Raw genomic sequence first — 17218 nt, 5'->3', positions numbered from 1 at the left:
TCAGTAAAAGACAGAAGCTCGGCCGCGGTATTATTGTTCCAGAATTTCTACTACTTAGTAGATGATTGTTACCCAAACTATAAATAAGGAAAGGTCATTTCCATCTGACCGACAAGCTATCTTGACGAAGCTTACTGTAAATCACAGGTGCATTGTCCTCGTGAACGTCCGTCAGGTCGTTGGTAACAGCAAGTGACAATGTTAGCGGAACCTGTTTCTCCTTGCCACACCAATAACCTGCGTTCGTATGTTCATTCTCCAAAAGCAGTGATGCAGCAGGATACTGCCATTTGCATGTCTACTCCACTTTGAGTGAGCGTTGAAATATTTCAGGGTCAATGAGAAGCTTACAGCCGTGTTCGCAATAACTGCTGTTCGTAGTACACCGTGTCTATTTAGATTTCTGGTTAACAACCGCATGTTCGCACAAGCGTGTAACGAGACATGGCAAAACTGATTCTTGGGAACTCAGTAGGTGACCAGACGTGTATCGCATGATGTGCCGCCTGTTAAAAAGGACAGTGCACAGGTAATGATAGTAAACCGTCGGTACACATCAGAAAAAAATCACAACCTAATAGGCCGCAGAAAGACACATTTCAATTTATGCCAATACCGAAAACAAAACATAAGTATGTTTCTTCTTAATTCCTAACAATGACAAATTAAACTCATATTTATAATTTCTCTATTAGTTGTTTATTACCATATCAACAGTGAAAACAATTGCACATAGTTCGTCAAGAAAATAGACACCACAACTTTTTTTTAAAAGTTTAAAGGTCAGAATTCCCATACTTGTCAAGTCCAGTTTCTTGCGACAATGATGCATTCAGTGAAAGTAAAAAATGGGCGTATTTACTCACATTTTTGGCAATCCGCTTAATCTGTCGGCTGCCCTTCCACCAGGTGATAACAGCACCAGGCCTTGAACCTGTCGCTCTACATTCCACTTCGTATCGACGATCTGCAGAAACGTATTTCTCTTTCGTCACAATGTGGACAGCTACAGGTTTCACTGCATGACAAAACAGAAATTGGTTAGCAAGGAGAAAGTTTATCTATTGCTCTGTAGTTAATATTTTGTCCAAATATAAGATTAGAAAAACTATTTCAGAATTTCATCCAGATATGTTTCAACTACAAAACCAACTCAAAATTTCACCGGTAAAGGACATACCGGTACATAAATATACCACATAATGTATATGACACCCTTCATTTTTAAAATGCCCGTACAGAATATACTGCTGTCTTTTAAATTTCCTTATAAACTATAAACTAATCCTGTCTCTGTGTATACAGTTATCGCCCAGTAATTCCAGTACAATTGACAATGTACATAAACTTACAAGGATGTAAAAAAATTTCCTAACATTAGCGCCATAGAACTGTTATGGGATGCAGGTGATAGAAGTAATTGGGGAGCACATTTAAGGACCTTAAACGATTTCTGATAATTCACCCAACTTAGTTTTGTGCAGATTTATTCATTCATTTCCGGTCAGAAATATCGGGAAGTTGCATGGTTTATTGAAGTTAATGAGCGATGGTGTGCATAAAAATACATTTCCTTGTTTCTTATCCTGCTCCACATGAATATGCTGTTCTAAATTAATGTGGTAATAATTCTATTCAATTCAAACACAATTTAGAATGACGATAATATACTTCATGCTTGGAAAATTAGTTTCCAGATTAAGTGAGATATTAAATTAAACGTAAATTACACATAGAACAGATAAGTTCAACTTCTGGCTATGTTATTTACCTTTTCTACGAGCATGACTTTGGCCCTGTTCTCTACCATTTGGTGCCATTTGACAGCTCATTCGTAGTAAGTTACCACGGAAATACATTATATAATCAGAGATGCATTCATTTTTTACAAAAATACTGCGGCTTCTACAAAAGAGATTTCATTAAGATACTTTAAAGTTTGCTGCATCGTGGCTAACCTGACTAATAAGATTATGATATGTGATGGACAGATTTCAAACTTGAAACGAATGGTAAAAGTGTAAAGAAGTTGAGAGCTTCGTCGAAAAAGAAGCCTGTGGAGAAATACAAATGTAATTTCCCATACAATATTAATGTACTTTTAAATGGGAGCAGATATTAGGAAATCGACTCTATGGTATGTAACGTTGAGATGAAAGGTCTTCCAAAGGAGACCAGTTTTATTAATTTTCTATGATGTCTAATAAACTAGAAGACGTCCGCCTCCATGGCGTAAAGATGAGCTTTATTAGCTGCTGTCCTCCGGGGGCCGGGTACGATTCCCGTTACTGTCAGAAATTTGAAAATAACGGGAGGGCTGGCAAGTGGTTAAAATGGTACACACAGCTCAACTCCATTGGGGATGTGCATGAAAATAGCTGAACCGCTTTAGGACGAGGACACGATCTTACTTTACTCTTAACTAGAAGGCGTGGTACTTCAAAATGACAGGATAGTTAATTGTACTTGTTAACATTATCTAGATACTGGTACTTACAGTTGATGTTGAGAACGACAACATTGGTGGCTGGAGGTGCTAGGTGCGTATTGGAGGCCTGGCATACGAGTCTTGCGTGGAGATGTTGGCGACCCACACTAGGGAATGACAGGTGGTTCACTGTTATTCCGTCAGGTTTGTGTTCGTACGAATCGTCTATTACGGTATTTTCCAGGAACCAAGTTACTTTGGGCTTTGGACGTCCTGTGGAAAATAATGTACCTGTATTAATTAGATGACAATGCATAGATGCGTATTGGAAACAGGGTGGGTTTTAGGTAACACATTCACAAATCTATTTTAAGTAGTAAAGAGGAGTACAGAAGCACATAAGAAGGACTTAGTCTATGTTTAGAGTGACGTACCAGACAGTGAGAACTGTTCATTCAATAAAATGGTCCTTTTCTTCCAGTTATTTGAAAAATCAATATTAAGCTTATCGTAATTATTATTAACACTGTTGAAAAATGCAGTTGTAAAAAATAATTGACGTTTAGAAAGCTACCGATATCAGAATAATATCCGATTCCGAGGAAAACTGAATAGCTTGCTGGCCTTTGGTCCACGGTGTTCCGGGTACGATTCCAAGTCAATTCAGGATTTTAACATTCAACGGTCATTTCATCCCATTCGGGGACCGGGTGTTCGTGTTGTTTTCGACTTTAGAGTTCTTCCTATATAGGGCTCTATCCTCAGAGTTGCACAGGTAGCCTAGCGTATCAACTCGATTGACCTGAACTATGGCCTTCCCGGAAGCTACACGCTATTGTCAGATGAATAACTACAATAAATGCTGTTAGTCACTCTGGTGTTTTTGAAACGTAGTTAAACAGCTGGGCCGAGCGAGTGGCTGTGCGGTAGGGGTCACTTAGCTGTTAGCTTGCATTCGAGAGTTAATAGGTTCAAACCCCACTCTCAGCAACCCTGAATATAGTTTACCTTGGTTTCCAATTTCTAACACCATGAAAATGCTGGGGGTGTAATATAATTAAGGCCACGGTCGCTTCCTTCCTTTCTTCCTTCTCTCAGCCCTTTCCTATCCCATTTTCCCCACAAGACATATCTGTTGCGGTGCAACGTAAAACCAAATTGTAAAATAAAAAATAAAAAGCTGGTTTCTGTGTATAGGAGATGTGGACTAAACTTTCGCAGGCTTGTCCAAAAAATTGATGGCCATGCTGACTAGATAACTGTACAGTATTATGAGCACCACTAAAGAGAAAAAATAGGTGTAAATATTACAGTGAATCTGTCCGAGCTTGTTTCCAAATCATTCCATTTCGTAAAGGTTTATCTAAAACAAAATTATGGTGGCGAAATATTTCGGCTCACGCAACAATTACGACGAAACAACAGTAGCTTGGGAATGTTGCTTTTAAGTGTGATGGGATATAGTGATTAACTCCTCTTGTAATTAATTGGAGTTACATCGGGAAGAAAAAAGAAATGGCTTATACCAACCCTCGCCTGGATTCATGGTGAGAAACAAGTGTAGACCACATCTAGGATATCTCAGAGCAAGGCTTTCCTCCTCAGCTGGATTAATCCAGTTCCAGACCTCCAAACAGTCTTAAATTCATATCAGAGACGGGTATACAACTCGGGCGAACTAGGTGGGAAATTTGGGTGTTGGTGTACATTGTCATTTCTTTACTTCAGCTCTACTTTTAATAGACGTGTTTTGTGTGTACACTCCTGGAAATAATTATTTGTGATAACTGATTATACTGGTATTACCCACGTTCCTGAAATCACTTACTGGGTTGATAGGAAACCATTCGCGTTTAGGTAAATTTATTTCAGTGAGGCTAAACTTGTTGGATTCCAGAAAGATATGGCAGATATTTTAGATTCAGTAGGTCAAATGGACTTTATCGATAATGGTCTATATGATATTATAGATCATGGAACACTACAGACGAAAATGATGCTGTGGGACTTGACCAAAAAGTGATTAAACGGGTAACAACATTTATAGGAAATAGAACTCTGAAAATTAGAGAAGGTGAAGCATTACATGATCCTATAATAATTAAAAGCGGGAGTCTCGCAAGGTAGTATTATTGAATCTTTTTGTTTTCTCATATACATGACGTGAGTAAAGATCTGGAATCACATACAATGCTTCTTTCATATGGTGTTGCAGTGAATCGATTAATAAATAAGTTACAGAATTTTGAGTGACTGGAAGAAAGACCTGGATGAAGTTGTGATATGGACAGCAGAAAATGATATGATGATGAACGGGGTGAAAAGTCAGGTTGTACATTTCATTAAGAATATAAGTCCTGTCAGTTTTAATTGCCGTGCTGTTGGGGTCAAAGTACCGCATGAGGATCACTGTGAGCCCCCCCATCCCCATGTCACTACAGCCCTTGAAGGCCTTGGCCTACCAAGTGACCGCTGCTCAGCCCGAAGGCCGGCAGATTACGAGGTGCCATGTGATCAGCACGACGAATCCTCTCGGCCGTTTTTATTGGCTTTTTAGACCGGGGCCGCTATCTCATCGTCAAATAGCTCCTCAATTCTAATCACGTAGGCTGAGTGGACCTCAAACCAGCCCTCAGGTGCAGGTAAAAATCAATGACCTGGCCGTGGATCGAACCCAGGGCCTGCGGGTAAGTGGCAGGCACGATACCCCTACACCTCGGGGCTGGCATATCACCGTGAGTACCTAGGTATTAATAGTGGTAAAAATCTGCATTGGGTTAATTGTATTAACGAGATTGTAAATAAGGGTTAAAGATCTCTTCTTATGGTAGTGAGGGTATCAATCGGTTGTAGTAAGGATATAGTGGAGAGGGCGTACAAGTCTTTGGTATGGCCCAAATTAAATAAGTGTTCCAATGTCTGGGACATTCACGATTGTTACTTCAATGGAGAACTGAAAAAGATCCAAAGGAATGCAGTACGAATTGTTCTGAGTGATTTCAAACAATATAGTAGTGGTACGAAAATGTAAACTTGGGCTGTGGAGACTTGGGAGTTAGGAGACCAGCTACTCGAATAAGTGGTATGTTCAGAGCTGTCAGTGGAGAGATTGCGTTGAATGACGTTAGAAGACGAACAGCTAATAATGAAGTTTTAAAGGTACGAAAAGTAGGGAAGATAATAGTTGGACTTCAGGAGGAAAATTTGGGGCAAATATTCATTTACAGGGAGAGGTTTGTTCGATTGATTGATTGATTGATTGATTGATTGATTGATTGATTGATTGATTGATTGATTGATTGATTGATTGATTGATTGATTGATTGATTGATTGATTGATTGATTGATTGATTGATTGATTGATTGATTGATTGATTGATTGATTGATTGATTGATTGATTGATTGATTGATTGATTGATTGATTGATTGATTGATTGATTGATTGATTGATTGATTGATTGAGGTGTCTGCGCGATTCGGGCCGTGTAATGTTAGCTTTCTTTCGGGACTCGGGTGACCAACCGTCCCGCATTTTAAGGTATTTTGTAAATGTCCCGCGCGGCACGTCATTTTCCCCGCGATTTTTCCGTTTTCTATCTGAACGAATTTTCGGTTATTGTCATTGGTACGAATTTTCACAATACGCAACTGCCCTGCTATCCAGCTTCAACTAAGCATAGCGTAACCGTTGCCAACAGTATGATCTCTGTATGTGCAAAGAAGCAGGTTATAGTATCTTTGGAGATGCGTTCCGGATGTACGCTCCAAATTTCGACTTGCCGTTAGTCCATGGCCATATTGCAGCACAAAGCGCATCAATATAGACGTGTTGTATTAAATGTTCTTTTCTTTAAATTTTTTGTAATTTTAAAACTGTATTCGGCGTCGGATAGAGATGACTTCACTTCAACTACGTCACATGAAAGAAAGCTATCATTTAAACACGAGAAGGCGAAAAGGAAAACTAAATGCGTATGTGCATATAATGCAAAATGGGGAACCAACATGCAACATTTATTTCCTGATCGCATTTAAAAAAAAATGATGTTCAGTGTATCTCATAGATGATGAATCTTCAAAAACTGGAAAATAAATTTTAAAGTTGAGCGAAATGTATTTTCTTATGTATTACTTCAGTAAGAGTACTCTTGGTCAAAAAGAGGGAAGCTGGCAACACGATGATATTGAAAGCGTTAAGATGTTTGTCGTTTTAAAATTACAGCTAAAAATGTACCTATCCCCAAAATTTGTGGAATGTTCCCCTTTTTTGACTCTCTTGTCCCTCATTCCTTCCTTCAAGAGCTGGTCGCCCTATTCGGGATATTTCACGAAAATATCGGACATCAAAAGAATGATTAATTAAAAACTGAGCAATATTTCACAAAAGTAACGTAGTTGGGGATTTTTCATTTCTGCAGAATATCAGCTCCCTCTCTTGTACACTCTTCTTTGTATTGTAACATATACCACGGTACACGAACGGTAATTTATGTGTATATTATACTATTCATGTGTAATATTTCTAGATTAATAATGTTATTGTCCTTTACGCCCCACGAACAACTTTGATGGTTTTCTGACATATTTCATTATGTGAGAAAACATCGAGGCTTTTACATTATTATGCCATTATTAATATCTGGTACCCTGGTGTAAATTTATTGGTTGCGATAATTAATTAAGATGTTTTTTGTATTTATACCAGAAAACTCTGTATATACTGTATATATAGTAAGGACGCGGCATCAGTTTTCTGTGACATTGCAACTCAGCTTACTTGTGTATCAAAGCAGGCCGGTGATCCTGGATTAAACAATGACCAGGAATATCCTGGGAAGTCCACTCAAGTGCGAGTACACTATTGTGAAAATCTTGTTAGGGAATCATGAAGAGCCCGGAATGAAGTTTGGCGCTGTGACGTTATGAGTCTGGGTTTGTCCAAGTGAATTGTTAGAAAAATGTCGTTTCACACGGACATAACTGAACTTGAAGTTAGAGTTTACAAAATGAAAAGCGGAAAGTTTACTAGGATATAAACATAGAAGTATTATTCAGATGACAATTCCATATGTAGAAGGGTAAAGTATGTTCTAAAACAATGGGTACCGTGTCAGCATTCTCCCACGCTTTTTTGAGTAGTGTACCAATGTCGGTTTTGAATGAATGACTTAGTAGTGTACCTATGCGGGTTCTTACCCGTGATTAATGAACTCTCGGTGAGGTTAAGACGCAGAATAATGTCATAACCTTGCGTACGAGAACAAGCTTAACCTCACAGACTGCACTGGAGGGGCCCAAGTGGTCAGGGAATGATCTGGGGTGCTTTTGACCAATATGTGACGTTATGACGTCATACCCATACGCACGAGGGCAATGCTAACCTCACTGGAAAACCTGGGGTGTTTTTGACCCCTTGGTGAGGTTATGACGTCATACCGTTACGTAAGAGTGCAATGCCAACCTCACGGGTCACTTTGGAGGAGCTGAGTCGGAAAGGTCACGGACCTCTATGGAGGAGCTGAATCGGTCGGGCGCTCTTGGAGGAGCCAAATCCTTTATGTGAACTGCAGATGAGGTTAAGACGTCATTATAACGTGTTAACGTAATATTGCTCACGAACGCTAAACTAAACTCACACAGGCCTTTTATCGGCTCCCCTTGGAGGACTCCAATCGGTTAGGTGATTGTTAGTTGAGGTTATTACGCCATGATGACGTGTTTACCTAACCTCGCTACGAGGAGCGCTAACGTAACCTCAGACAGGCACTTTACCGGCTCCCCTTGGAGTAGCCGAGCTGGTGAGGTGACTTGTAGGTATGGCTAACACGTGTGTTAACCTTACCTTGGCCACGAACGGTAACCTAACCTCACACAGGCCCTTTGCCGTCTCCCCTTGGAGGAGTGACGGGGATGTGACGTAATAAGCAGGGTGATTTGAAAGGCATGCCTGTTTTCACATAACCGAAACTGCAGGACTTCTCCTGACAGTGCTGTGACACAACAGCGTGGGTGAAATGAAATGTGGACTGTTGGCTACTTTTGCATGACGTTATAACCTAAAGTGTGCAGGGGTAACCTTACGGGAAATGAGTTGGATCCCTTTCCCGTGCTTAACTGTACAAGTGCGTTAAACTTACAGGCCTCAAATTCCATATCCGAGTGTAGTAGCTGAACCTAACAAGACAAGGTGGTGACTATACAGTAGGTACTTCAAGGTCTCAGATCCGAGCGACTGTGGATTTTAATACGCTAGGGTTTGGAGGACTTGATTTTAGATCTGAACATTAGAGCTTATAAATTTGAAGTCTAGAGACTTATTTCAGCCTACAGTATTCTTTGTATCACTCAGAGACTATATACTAGTATTCAGATTACACTAGACAATTTAATTTTCTAGGACAGCTATGCCTAACACGTGGAACGAGGTAGTGGGACTAAGCATGTTTCATACTAAGGTCACGTTGTTTTGACATGCAGTAATCACGTGGACATGGTTATGAATATTTAGACTTGTTCAATAATAGGCTCTCTCTCCCGCTCTCTCTCTCTCCCCCCCTCTCTCTCTCTCTCCCTCTCTCTCTCTCTCTCTCCCTCTCTCTCTCTCTCTGTCTGTTAGATCTCTAGACTATCTTGTGCAGGTTTTACTATTGTGTGTGAAGAAATAAAATATTCGCTTCCTGGGTTCGCGTTTCGAATCTTATGCAGCGTTCATGATATGACTAATTACTGCTTCCTACTGAACCCTTGAACTTACCATTCCATCGTTGGTCGGCCACGGCTGCTATAGTAGAACAATTTAGAACTCTTAAATCTTGGGTCGTTGCGGGAATAAATTCGGTCACGATCTTAACCAAACGATGGGGTTCAGAAGAAAGCCTAACTACTTGAAATGAGGAGCAAAAATGTGCTTACTAACTTTTATTACACTGAAAGAGCACGATAACATCGTTAATTTTATATGCATTCTTGCCACAAAAATAAAAATTTTAATTATTGATTTTTGAAAAGTTCCAAACACAGTCACATTACATAACATCACTTCGTTTCTTCCAATGTCGAAGAGTTGCTTCGGAGAAGCTAATATGTTAGTGGACAGCGAAACTGAAAAACTGAAAAAGGGAAGACCTGAAAACCGGGCACCTATTATTCCAAACGAGAACTGAGAGTTAATCCACACGATCCGTGGAAAATCTGACTTTCAACAAGTAGAACGCCTGATTTTCTCTTAATTAAGGTTATCCACCAGTCAAATACCCTTCACGGATACGGAACATCCGCCGAATGGACCCTTAATCGAACCAAACTGACTATCAGTTGCTTTGGATAGGTTGCGAAATATTATGGGAAAGCATGGTGTTCACTACAAGTTAATGGCATCATTCACAATTGAAATAAAATTCCACCATGTATTTGTCATTCATGACACCCTTAAGTGATAAGGTAATCCCGATGCTAAACGTGCATCACCCCAAACAGCTGTTCGGAAGGAACCAACAACAACATGATCCGGGAGGATCTTACGTTAAGTCGTTCTAAAGGAACAAAACTGCGAAATGCAGGAAACACTTACTAATCATGCATTTAGAAGAAATGCCAAACACTGAAGTTAATCAAAAAGTGAAAAGTCACTTGAAAATATTATTATGGAACCGATTTTCAGGTTAGAAATGGGTTTATTATGCTTAATAAATTTACCAGTCCACGCTAAAATTTACTACAAATTTAAGGAATTCTTTCCCTTGACAACAATGCTACCAGTACAGATCTCTCTATTTACTGTCTGTCCCAACACACTACTGGTAAAGTGATTACTTACTTACTCTAACTAAGAATAAGAATGAAAATACAACAAGATGAAAATAATATAAATTACTGGCTGACGAATCGAAACCGCATTCGCAACTCAAGTCTCATTCTAAAACACAGAGTGTCAATAATGCACACTATCAACGAAAACGGACGTTAAAACGAGGAAACAATAAAGTCCGTAAAAATAAATTAACATCTCGAAGTCATACAGCTTAACACGCACGAAGAAACACAGTAAAAATATTTAATCTAGATCGGGTCGATGTCCCACACTTGGACAGCCCTCGTTTGTCAACAGCAGTCCCGTTATCTCAATGGAGAGCTTCGCACAGACCCTCTACAATAAATCATATCGTACTGTAACCGCTACCTTCCTCCAGGCCACTTCACAAAAGAAACAAAAGGAAAAAAATCTAAACTGAGACTTGAGTGTGCACAGCTACCATCCCAGACCTATCGTCGGGCTCACTTGAAGTCTGTACACCCTAAACCTAATCATTATGTACATGATGCCTTCCAAATTCTATCGTCGGGCGTGACCTAGGACGTCTCATCATCAGTGACTCCAAGAATAACATCTGACGTCCTAAATCTATCGTCGGGCGTCAAAGTGGGTCGTACTACGTCTCCCTTAACATATCAGGCGAAATGCAATTCTCAAACAACTCTGATATTTAACACTAGATTTCGTCAAACAAATACGCACGACGGAACCCACGTCTCTATTATCAAATGAATGCAAGTCGAAATACAGCAAGTGTCTACCTCTCGAAAAATACAGTAAGTGTCTACCTCCTTATAATATGTGAACTCAAAAATAAATAGACGTGACGATCGATTCTCCACCTCGAACACAATCTCAGCCTGTGCACTGAAGTATTAGGGAAGCAAATGAAAATTCCCAACACACGTGTACCCTTTTAGTGGACGCCTTCAAAATAATAATCATCACCATCGCATTCGAAATTCTCAGATCGCCTATCATCAATTCCAACCATCTTATCCATGACCTCTCCAATGAACAAATTAAATATAACCCAACCGTGTGTCCAAAGTACTCTTTGATCCTGGAGATCGTTCATTCTCTTATCATCCATGCGGGCTTTACGTAACACAGATCACTGGATGTGTACTACCCAGCCTTTAACATTTTACAAGAGTCGTTTTCACTTGGAATCTTTCTATAAATTTCACAATGCTTCACATCATAGTCATCTCAAATTCGGATTGATTGCGGAAAACAATACAGCCTGCCTCACACAGCCTGTTCCTAAATACTTCCTCTACAAAAATACAGCTTGTCTCAACACTCTTTCTCCTCGCTTTCCAGCGGTATTACTTCCATCTATCTCGTCTCCACATACATATCAATTCATCGCTCTCAATTCCTTTTCCTTCAAGATCCTTTTACATACATCGATCCCCTGGTAAAAACGACAACAATTATTAAACACATCCCCTACTTTACTATTATTAAGACTCTCGAGCCTCAAGAATCCAAGAGCACACATCGACCTTTCGCAATTCAAGTATACACGATGTCTCAAAATTTCCTTCCCATTAATGACTGTGACTCTAACAAATTTTATTGACATTATCTAAATATGCCTACGATCCTTGTAGAAATAACTGGTTAAATGTAATTTAACAGAGAGGAATTTCCTTATCCCGCGGTAGACATTATTATTATTATTATTATTATTATTATTATTATTATTATTATTATTATTATTATTATTATCGACCAGCATTTCTGAATGCAACTGACACCTGAAATTACAATATTCGCCACGACAAATTTACACTTATAACGTTCACAAATCCGCACTTTGAATGATATCTCATCTCAACACAAAAATTTTAAGCGTCGCATTTTACCGTTCTTGACATGAACTTTACACACATGAAATTTTCACACGCTGACCAAAATTTACAACGCCTTTCGCCTGATAATTACGCATATCACCCGACAATCATCTGGAAATTTTGTTTAGGACAGACAGTAACTAACTAACTAACTACAACATAATATAAAATAGACAGACCTGCACATTGGTGACATTCTCAGCATTCTGATTACATCATCTCCAGCAACCTCGTACTTAGCCACTCATTTTCACAGATAACATTTTCATTTTCAAAAACTCACTCATCCAAACACTACCCTTCACACACACGAGATTAAAATTACCATATAAATAATGCACTTTCTCTGTAACTTGCACCACGAACTTCCCTCGTTCTGCAGTCGACTATAACTGTCTGATGCGTTTCCCAGAGTGGTTTCTCTCCCCGTTGTTTCAATAAGAACAGGTGTTCGGCCGATAAGGGAGTAGAACTATTTTGAATCGCTTCCCCCAGACCCTCTTCACTTACAAGAGTACACGAAATGATAAAAATAAAATCTGCTGTGTATTTTTCAACCAGCCTACACCTTCCCAGTTCGTCTGCAAACGTTCACAGCTTCTCCAATCACTTTTCTTCTTAACTAAATATATGGACCTTAGCCACGAACATGTATTGAATTATTGTCGGTCAATCTGGCGCGAAATTCTAATGACGACGGGCACAAGCTCCCGCGGCTTCAAGTTCCAGATCGACACTGAAAAATCTACGGTGGGGGGTTTCTTTTATAATTTCCGGAAGGACGCTATCCCCTCTATGAGGCTTGGTTGTGAAATCTGCCAAATTTGCTTCTAATAGACCAATTTTGATAAGATTTGTCCCAGAACTCCGGACAGACTCGCACTTATGTTCGATGTTAATTTTATAATTTTTCTACACTCACGACAGGAGAAATAAATTGTTTCTGCCCGTGCGTTTCGCGCGTTTTCTTCCTTCCATGACCTTGGCACGTGTAGCTAGTTCGCTGGTCTCACGCTACCATGTACTTGGGCTTAACTGCACTTAAAAATTTCCCTGGTGTCACTACCTCCACAGAGGGTGTATGAATAATTTTGCTTAGTTATTTCTTCATTTACTATATTATCAAAATCCCTCGTTGTGCAGAATTCCATGGATTAAAAGAATTGTCGGGCACTCGAGCCCCGCCGAGGTGTCCCGGCAATTCACGAGCTCGCCGGGAAGGAAGAACCTCCCCACGCAACATCGGGCTCTTGGGAGCGCAAAATGGCTGCCCTCAAACATACAGTAGTTTCTGAATACCAAATAAATATTTGAGAAAAATGAAAATTTTTCTCACCGTAGAATTATGGGTTCATAATCCACCTACAACGACGAAATGTTTACCCAGAAAGGGGAAATATTTAAACAGATATATTCCTTCAAAATTCTAAATTGTACCTGGGAATTTTGATACAAATGAACCATGATTCTACGTAAAATTTCCCAGCCAATCTCACTCTTGACGTAGGGCTCTGTTACTTTCACGTATTTCCCTGTTTTCTTCTTCCAACAATAGGATTGCGTTACAGATGTCATCAACAAAGTCTTCTCTTAAGAATGAACATTGTAAACAATTAGCGTCTTCCTCTTCTTTACTCCCACTGCTTGCCTGTCCTTGGAGTGGTGCCTCGACCTGTCTTTCTCTCGACGCGACGATCATATTTACGGGTTGTACTTCTTCTTCTTCTCCTTCGGTGACCATTTCCCCAGCTGGTAAGGCTGCGTCATCCTGTAGTGGAATTCTTTCTTCGGCTCTATGATAAACCTTTAAGTTGGCGGCATTGAATATAGCTTCGCTGCTGCCATCCAGACTCTGAATTCTGTAGGAATTGTTCCGGAAACTTTTGACCACCTTGAAAGGCCCAACATATAAGGGAGCAAATTTAGCATAGATGTTTTCCTGCGGTTTTGACATCATGGGTCTCCTAACAAGCACCAATTCGCCTTCCTCTAAGGGACGGTGGAATCTCCGCTTCCTCACCCTGCGCAACCGGCGGTCTGCCTGCCGACGTAAATGTTCTGCCGTACTTTGAATGCATAATTCCTGTGACGGGCGGGGATCGATGGGACACTGGATGACACTATGCCAGGATCTCACAGGATACCTATTGAAGTGCACGATAGATGGAATCCTCCCAATAGATTCGTGTATGGTGTTGTTTACACAAGTTACTATCAGGGGTAGCACATCAACCCACTTGAAATGTTCTTGGGCGCAATAAATTCTACAGAATTTTGCAATTACTTGCATTACCCTTTCGCTAGGATTTCCCTCAGGATGTCTCACGCTGCTCAGGATGTGGTGAATTTCCATATTCTGAAGGGCAGTTTTGAACTGTGCAGAGGTGAACTGGGGACCATGATCTGTCAGGAGGAATTTCGGTGTGCCCATTTCCGGAATGATATTTCGGGAAATACACCTCAAGACTAGCTTGGTGTTAGCTTTTTGCATGGGAAATAGAGTCGTATACTTGGAGAAAACATCGCTGGTTACCAGCACGAACTTGTTCCCACGCTTTCCTTTCACGAGCGGCCCATAGATATCCATCGCGAACAGCTCTTTAGGTTGTGAAGGTAAGAGAGGAATAGGCGCCTGCCTGATCAGATAAGGGTTTGCCTTAACCCGTTGACATGTATCGCATGTGATGATGATGTCTCTGACATTTTCCCTCAGATTTACCCAGGTGAACGTTTCTTGGATGGTTGACACAACCTTATCAATCCCTCCATGACCAATAACCCTGTGTACGTGCCAGATTAATCCCTTTCGAAGCTGCGGTGGTACCAAAATTCGGGATTTCACGTGATCGCTGTCCACGAATTTTACCAACATGTTATTCACGTACAAGTAGTTATTTGACAATTTCTGAATGGCAAAGTACCGGGGATCGTCAGCCGGAAGTGTCCCTCGGAGGAAAGAAATCATTTTTCCGCAGAAAGGATCTCTCAATTGCAAGTCTCCCAGTTGTCTCAACTCTGATAGGAAATCGTGGTCTTCCTGTACTAAGTCCAAATGATTCACGGCATGTTCTTCCTCATTAGGATTTCTGCTTAACAGGTCTGCCAAGATGTTTGATTTTCCGGAACAGTGCTCAATTTCGAAGTCAAATTGTTGTATGAACAGGGCCCACCTAGCCACTCGTTCACTAGCGACTGCTGTTTTCATTATAAAGGTCAGTGCCTTGTGGTCGGTTTTAATGATTATGTGAAAACCATAAATCATTTTCCTCCAATGTTGCAATGCCTGAACAATAGCCAACATTTCCAATTCGGTCACGCTGTATTTGACTTCGTGTGATCTCAACTTTCGGCTATAGAAGGATAAGTAATTCCTATTATGAGGCTGGTCCAAACATTCCTGATATAGGAGTGCCCCGATTCCTACGGTCGATGCATCAGTCTGTACGATAAAGGGTTTCTCGAAATCTGGATACCCTAGCTTAACGCTGTTTAGCAAGAGCTCTTTGGTCTTCCTGAAGGCCTCTTCGTGCTCGGGACTCCATTTCCACCTGTTATTCTTGTGAAGCAAGCTCTGAAGTGGGGCTACAACCTCCGTGTAATTCATGCAATGGTCCGAAAAAAAATTGCACATTCCAAGGAATTGCCTGACATTCTTAATTTTGAGTGGTCTTGGGAACTTGTCTATGGCTTGGAGCTTCACCGGGTTCGGGCGAACTCCCTCACCATCAATGACATGGCCGAGAAATAGGACTTCCTTTTGACAAAAATGTGATTTCTTCAAGTTGATTTTGAAACCTGATGCCCTCAAATTCTCCAGTAGTTTCCTCAAATCCCTGATATTTTCCTCAAAACTGGATGAAGCTAGCAAGATGTCATCGACATACCGAGTTGTAGCGGCTTTAACTTCATCAGTTAGACATCGATCTAGGGCGCGTATGAGAGCTGCACCGGCATTTTTCAACCCGAATGGGAGACGATTGAAGACATACGTCTGTTGGTCAAAAAGGAAGCCAGTAAACAATTTAGACTTGAGTTCCAAACCGATGTGATGATACGAGGATGTCAAATCTACGCTAATAAAACGTGATTTTCCTCTGAAACGTTTGATAACCTCTTTAATAGGAGGGGCATGATCATGCTCGGGGACTAGGCGTTCGTTGAGGGCACGAGCGTCCAAACACACGCGCAGAGACCCGTCCGGTTTTTGAACCCCGACCAACGGATTCAAATATGGAGTGGGCTGCTTCGAAATTAGCCCGTTCTCCTCCATTTCCTTAATAATTTTTGCAGCTTGAGCATAACACTTGTCCGGTATAGGGTACGGTCTCCTCTTAAACGGTGTCCAATCCGTAACAGCTAGTGCGTATGTGAAATTATGGATTAGACCCGGTTTGGAATCGAACACAGATATATATTCCATTAAGAGAGCTCTAAGTTTTTCCTTCTCTTCTACAGTACCAGGGCATTCCGCGACCTTTAACCCAATTAAGGCCTCGTAATCAGTGTCAACCTCAGCTTCCAAGACGTCATGTAACTCTTCATGATGAATCCCTTCGTCATCTACACTGTCAATTTCACCAGCGACTCCCTCTAATGAGTTTACAAAGTCTACACATTGGGCCTCCTCTTCGCCATATTCTAATGTTCTATCTTCTCCCAATTCCTCGTTTAGTGTAATGACTTCTGCTCCCTCTTCTTTCCTGAACTTTATCTGGTTCCTGCTCAAATCAATGACTGCGTTGGTCTCACGGATAAAATCAGCCCCTAAAATTACATTGTAGTGCATTTTGGACATGACTACGAATGCATGAGCGAAAGTTGAATTTCCAATTTGTACGTCCAAATAAGTTTGTACCTTACAAACAGCAATTTTGTCAGGAATGACCCCTCGAATTTTTACATTTGACACCGGAATAATTGGCAATTTATTTCGTTGTCTCAAATCGTCGAAAAGAGCTTGGGAGATGATGCTGATACTGGCCCCGGTATCTACCAAACTTTTGACATGAAAATTACAGATGCGGACATTTATTAAAGGCAGTTTCTTTACTTGATTGCTCTCCTGTTTTAAGTGGTCTTCCACCAAGTCATCAGAGGTAATGATCCACGAATCT

The 17218-nt window shown here is 40.6% G+C and overlaps 1 protein-coding gene across 1 annotated transcript in view; it reads right to left on the bottom strand.

Moving 5' to 3' along the window:
* The window catches only part of LOC136862934 (neural cell adhesion molecule 2), a 485522-nt gene that overhangs the window by 287070 nt on the left and 181234 nt on the right, over positions 1 to 17218 (bottom strand). Inside the window, exons 4-5 of the mRNA XM_067139223.2 lie at positions 2498 to 2701; positions 867 to 1018 (exon numbers count right to left, since the gene is read on the bottom strand). Of these exons, the coding sequence (XP_066995324.2) occupies positions 867 to 1018; positions 2498 to 2701 (356 nt within the window). The remainder of the gene's footprint in view (positions 1 to 866; positions 1019 to 2497; positions 2702 to 17218) is intronic.

This window comes from Anabrus simplex, chromosome 2 (assembly GCF_040414725.1).
Source record: "Anabrus simplex isolate iqAnaSimp1 chromosome 2, ASM4041472v1, whole genome shotgun sequence".
Lineage (NCBI taxonomy): Eukaryota > Metazoa > Arthropoda > Insecta > Orthoptera > Tettigoniidae > Anabrus > Anabrus simplex.
This window is presented reverse-complemented; position numbering and strand designations above follow the sequence as displayed.